This window comes from Arachis hypogaea, chromosome 6 (genome assembly GCF_003086295.3).
Source record: "Arachis hypogaea cultivar Tifrunner chromosome 6, arahy.Tifrunner.gnm2.J5K5, whole genome shotgun sequence".
Lineage (NCBI taxonomy): Eukaryota > Viridiplantae > Streptophyta > Magnoliopsida > Fabales > Fabaceae > Arachis > Arachis hypogaea.
Genome location: NC_092041.1, coordinates 108,263,445 through 108,270,099, shown reverse-complemented (window position 1 = coordinate 108,270,099; position 6,655 = coordinate 108,263,445). Strand labels below are relative to the sequence as shown.

Genomic DNA, 6,655 nt, shown 5'->3' with positions numbered 1-6,655 from the left:
CTTATTGTCCATGAGCTTTTATAGATTATTTTCAATTATTTTAGACAGTCAAAAAATTATAATTACTTGATGAAATTATTTCCATATTATTTTAGAGGTGAGATTATAATTACTTATTTTAAAGTTGTAAATATGAATTTGTAGGATTCGAATGTGCAATACTTATATAAATTATATAAAATAGGCCGCTCTATTTTTGTTCGAATTCATAGATGAAGTCAGTCGGTGCCAATCTTTGTCTTTATTGTTAATCCTAATTTATGTAATTTATTTCAAAGCTTTAGTTTATTGAATTATGCCGAACTTAATCTTGCTGCATATAATAATGTTATCATCATCTGTTAAAAGTATATCTGTCTCGTTGATAAACATTAATTATTCCTTCGACTGTAAGTTTCAACTTTCAACCACTAATTAATAATTACTGTACTGTGTGCAAGAGTTTGAATGATTTCATTGCCTAACTACTGAACATGGTTGTCTTCTACAAGGAATCTAACGTATCAACTATCTGGTATACGTATCCCTTTGTATTAAGAATTTATGATATATGTATTCATTATAGTTGCATTCGTTTTATTTATTTTACAAAAATAGAAAGTTCCACAGAAAATATGGAACCAATTATATTCAGAGTGATATTAATTGCACATAAAAATAGCTGTCACTAGTAGCAACTTATCATAGAAATATAGGGGTGACAAAATGGGGCGGGACGGTCCGTTCTGCCAAAGTGATATGGGTCTAACTTGCTATCCTATCCCACCAAAAAGCGGACTTACCGGTTAGTGGCCGTGCCGCGTTTTTTTTTTAAATATTTTTTAATCATATATTTTTTTTATAATTAAATTCAATTTAACGAGTCACCAAAAAAAAATTCAATTTAACGTATTAACTTACTAAATACTATACTAACGATTATTTTATTTTATAATAAAATTATGTCATCAAATTAGTTTTTTAACATATAAAGTAATATCTTAAATTAATTATTAATCCATAAAAAATTATAATTAACCATTATAATTTTTTTATTGAAAATAACATAACAAATAATAAGTATCAAAGTCTCAAACATAAGTACATAACAATAATAAAATAAACACATAAACCACACATAAATTCTACTATAATTAAAACAAAATACACAACATAATTCATAAATCAACAAGACACCCAAAACAAAAATCTTTAAATCAATCCACATAAATCAATTATCAACTTCCAAATCAATAAAATTTGAATCTGATCCGGAAGTTGAAACACCGTCTCGCCTAACACCTTGAGGATTCACATCTTCACGTTCACCTACAATTAGAAGAATACCCAAATTTAGAACAAGATATGAATACTTAAGTATTATATAAATATTGAATTAGTAACTAACAATCTAATTACCATCAACAAAGCCTTTATTCCAATTGCGAGTACAAATCACAGCTTCAACATTTTCTGGCAACATTCGACTTCTATATTTGTTAATGACATGAGTTTCAATACTAAAGGCAGATTCCGATGCAACCGTAGTAATTGGAATACTCAATGAATCACGTGCCATGATTGATAACTTCGGATAACGACTCTCATATAATTTCCACCATTCCAAAACATCTAAATCTTCAAAGCAATCCTTTGACAAAAGTGACTTCTCCAAGTATGTATCAAGTGGATTCTTTCCACTAGAAACCTCAACTTGATGGTTACGTTTCATCAATTTCTAGCAAAATACAAATAATCACATCTTGTTAGGATAGAATAATGACAATTAATAATATAAGAGAATTAAATTATGTTAAACATTACTTACGCCAACAATCGCAAGTCGCTTCTTGCTTGCACTTTCAGGGGTATGAGTCATGGATGAAGATTGAATACTAGGTCCTTGTGCTTCAACAGTTGGAGGAGAATTCTTGTCATATTTTTCGAAAAATTTGTATAATTTCTTTTTCACCTGTTCCACCTTTCCTTTTGCAGTCTCAGCATCAATCTCTTCATACATAAGCTCTAAAGTAGAAATCTTAAGCCTAGAATCAAGAACAGCACCAAATGCAAGAATGATACTATACTTTTTCCAATACTTCTTAAATTTGTTCATCATCTTTTCTCCTATGCTCCTTAGAAGCTCATCTTCACTTCTCAAACTTTCCATCAAAACACATTGAATATGATAGACTTGTAGAAAATATAAATTCGAAGTAGGGTAAGATGTGCTAGAAATCAAATTAGTAGTTTCATAAAATGGGTATAAAAATTCACATATCCTTTCAGCTCTCCCCCATTCATCAATCAAAGGACAATACTTATAAGCATGATCGGTTGCCTTCAAATACTCAAACCGATACTTGATAGCACTTTCGAGCATAATGTACGTAGAATTCCATCGAGTAGTAACATCTAAATGCAACCCACTTATAAAATTCAAAGCATGAATCGCAGAAACACATTCTTTAAACCTTATCATTCTACTTTCCAATCCCCTTACATATTTCACACTTTTCCTAATCTTATCCAATGTATCATGAGCAATTTTTAATCCATCTTGTACAATAAGATTCAAGATATGAGAAGAACAACGGATATAAAAAAACTCCTCATCACACAATGACCAATCATGCATATTTAATGTACTTTTCAAATGATCTTGGCATGTATCATTAGCAGATGCATTATCTAGTGTAAGAGTGATAATCTTCTTTTCAATTTTTCACTCATTTAAAAGCTCAAAAATCTTGGAAGACAATTCAAATCCCGTGTGAGGAGGAGGCATATGACAAAAACTCAAAATTTTACTTTGCAATTTCCAAGTTGAATCAACAAATTAAAGTGAGCAGTTAAGCATAAATAACCCTCTGTAGTGATGGATGTCCACAAATCAAAAGTCAAACAAATTCTATTAGGAATGCCTACTAAAGTACTTTTAAGCTTTTCTTTTTTCCTTGTGTAAATTTTCAGCACATACTCCTTAAGAGTATTTCTAGTAATCAGGCCTAGAGTTGGACTGATGTATTTTACCCAATTCCTAAATTTCTTATTATCAACAATAGAAAAGGAAACATCACAATCAATCACAAAGACAGCAAACATCTCACGCGATACATGATTATCTATCTTGAGAGCCCCCATTTTATTTTGCATTTCTATCAAAGTTTGACCAATATCCTCAAAGTCTATTTTCACGCATCTGTCTAAATGACGCTTAAGTGACGATGTCCCATATTATTTACCACCAGCCTTAAACTTATGTTTGCATCCATCACATTGAGCACGATCTATACCATCATCACCAGATCCAAGCTTTGTGAAATATCTCCACACATCAGATGTTGTTGCCTTCGTCTTTTTCTTTTTAATATCTTTTGCCGTTTCAGATGTTTCCATATTTTTAGGATTTTGTGTTACATTCCCACCATCAACCTCCATAGAGAAAGAGTTATCCATAGCAAAATCAACAACTCAACCTAAATAACACAACTACATCAGAACAAGTATGAAAGAAGCTAAGCATCAGAACTGAACCATCAATAATTTTGCATCAGAACAAATACACCAAGCATCCCAGAAAGGCAAAAAACATTAACGCAACAAATTAAAACAGAATGCATATCAAAGAAAACATATCAACATAAATAAGAAATTAAGAATAAACAGTCAATAGCATATTCAATCAAGCTACCAAGCCACCAAACTAGTTTCAATTAATGTTTGACTTCATTCATAAATTAGAAGTTAGTTAGCATTTTTAAAATAGGAAAAAGAAGCTGTCCACAAAAGCATGAAAGAATGAAGAATCTGTCCAGTAAAACAAATTTCATAAACAAATTCACAAAAAATTTGAAAAACACAAAACAAGCTGTCCACAGTCACAAAGACATGAATATATGATTATATGATAGAGTCCTAACAAAAACAAAGAATAGGTAATCACAGATTCACAGTTCCTTATTTTTAAAAAAAAAAAAGAAAATAAAAATTTTCACCTACTGGAAGTCTGAAACACAACCGCCACCCGCCAAGAAGCAGATGAGGAGAGAGGAGCACGCCAGGATTCCGCCGGAGGCCGGACACAACCGTCGAGGCCCAATTTTCAAAGGATGAGAGATGAGCAGAGGATAGAGGATAGAGCAGGGGCAAGACCAAACAACACCGTCGGGAGTGCGATTCGGTGAGGACTGGCGAGAATCGTGATGAGACAGGGACCGGCGACTGAGAGACCGACGACGATGAGCTGCAAAGGAGGAGAGACGAGCAGAGGATAGAGCAGAGGCAAGACCAAACAGCGCCGCCAAGAGTGCGATTCAGTGAGGACTGGCGAGAATCGTGATGATGAGATAGGGACAGGCGACTGGGACACCGACGATGATTAGCTGCTGAAGGCTGAAGGTTGAAGGAAGTCGATGCCTCGAGGGTCAGGGACTTAGGGTCTCACTCTCAACTCTCATTCTCTCAAGGAGTCAAGGTCAGGGAACTGAGGGAAGGGAAATTAGGGCCAGCTGGGGTTGTGGAAAGGAAAAGTGAAATTTTTTTATTTATATGATATGTAAATTTACAAAAATACCCTTAAAAAATAAGTTGGCATCCCGCCGGGCCAGCCTGCCCCGCCCCGCCTTGGCCCGCAAGTTTTGCGGTGCGGTTTAGGCGATTTTTTAAAATTTGGTGGATTTAAAATCTCGGCCCGACTCCACTTTTTTCGGCAGTTTTGACAGTTTGACTCGGCGGATTCGACCCATTTTGCCACCGTTATAGAAATATGTAATGACCTTATTTTCCTTATTATAATACATTATTGCTTTAATTTCTCAAATTAATTTTTTTTAATTATGCTTATGCACACTGGTTATTAAGACCATTATTATATCTTATTGAATATATATAAATTTAAAGAAAAAGGGAAAAATTTTACCCTTTTTATTACAATACATTTTTCTCTCAATGAATTTTAGATATTTATTATAAAATTAAAACAATTAAAATATTCGTATAGATTTTTCCCATATTCTTTCTTAACATATATCTAGGGAAAATCTTTATAATAATAAAAGGGATTTGATTATTTTATGCTTTGCCCTTAAAATAACTCATCGGTAAATATAAAATTTTCTTGTGGCTCTAATTCTGATGAGTTATCATTGAAGCTATCATCATCAGGTGATGGTGCCGGCGAATCATTTAGATTGCTATCAAAAGCAGGGTTATTAGGTGATTCAGCAACAACTTCTTCAGCTAAGGTTTCTGTAACCGTCGCAAATGCAATTCCTACTTCATGACTAAGTGTATAAACTGTTGCTATAATTAAGATTAGTGCCAACATTGTTGTCTTCATTGTTGATGCAACTTCCCTCTAAAAGGATGTGTAATGTGTTGTTGACTCTTGCAACTAATGTTTTTTCTATATATATGTATATTGTTTATGATTTTTTTTTGTTAATTGGATTATGCGACTTAATCTTGTTATATAATATGTTTTCATACATTAAAACGTATATATGTCTTTGTCCTTTATTAATTATAAGTTTTTAATTTGGTTGTAAGTTTCAATCACTGATTAATAACTACTACATTGTGTGAGTTTTAGAATGATTTCATTGCCTAACCACTAAAAATTGGTAGTTCACTACAAGAAAACGTATATGTATATAAGTTATCCGATCCCTTTGTATTATGATTTATGATAGAATTATGATTTATGATAGAAGAAAAAATGTATCGTTATTATTATGTCATAATAGCATATGAAAATATGGAACCATTTATCTATTAATACCTATATATAAATAGGATTGAGATGTTTTTGAAAAAAAACATTAAATACGAAAAAGATTTTAATTACTAAAACATGTATATGTTGGAGAAATGATAGAAATGTGTATGTGTGCTATTTTAGAAGTACCACCCACAAAATGGATAAGTTGCATTATTCCGTGTTTCTATCAAAATTAAATTTTTTATTATTATATTAATTAATTTAAACTAAAAAAAATCAAATTTTGATTAAAATGTAGCTTAGTAATTTTTTGTTTATGTTAAAATAAATGTGTCACATAACATTCAGTTTAGATATCTAAATATAGAAAGAGACTATAGATAAATAATATAGGACATATATTTAGAGATCATTGAGTGTGACACTAAAAAATTAAAATAAATGTCCAAAGATATATCATATTAAAAATCACGAAATGATATGTAATGTTGTAGATTTGGTATTTTTTATTAAAATTAATTAAATATTTTTTTTACTAAAATGTGCAACGTGTAATATATTGATGTTTTTACATTGTTATTATACATTTCAAATACAAAGGATAAAAAATAAATAATCACAAGAGATTATATATTGTGCACCTGAAATGTAAAGTACCTTATAAAAAAATGATAATATTAAAAAAAATCAGAATTAGTCTTATTTAATATTTATTAATTATTACAATAATTAATAAATATTAAATAAAATAAATTTTGGTTGATTTTGATTATTTTTTTGTTATTAATATTTTTTGTAAAAAAAATATTTGAGGTGCACTACTCAAAATATATGTCACATCTATGTAGCTGTACAGATCTATCTATGGGTGTTAAGCATTTGAAATCAGACTAAAAAGAATGGTGCATACTATGGTGTTTATATACATTTGTCTAACTTACTAAAAAGAGATAA

At 30.9% G+C, this 6,655-nt stretch overlaps 1 protein-coding gene across 1 annotated transcript; it reads right to left on the bottom strand.

The window, feature by feature from the left end:
- Window positions 1–1,210: 1,210 nt before the first annotated feature.
- Window positions 1,211–3,438, bottom strand: LOC112757755 (zinc finger BED domain-containing protein RICESLEEPER 1-like). Its single transcript, XM_025806312.1, has 4 exons — window positions 3,225–3,438; window positions 1,808–2,538; window positions 1,399–1,717; window positions 1,211–1,308 (listed from the first exon to the last, which is right to left on the bottom strand). The coding sequence occupies exons 1-4, from the start codon at window positions 3,436–3,438 to the stop codon at window positions 1,211–1,213; spliced, it is 1,362 nt and encodes a 453-aa protein (XP_025662097.1).
- Window positions 3,439–6,655: the final 3,217 nt, after the last annotated feature.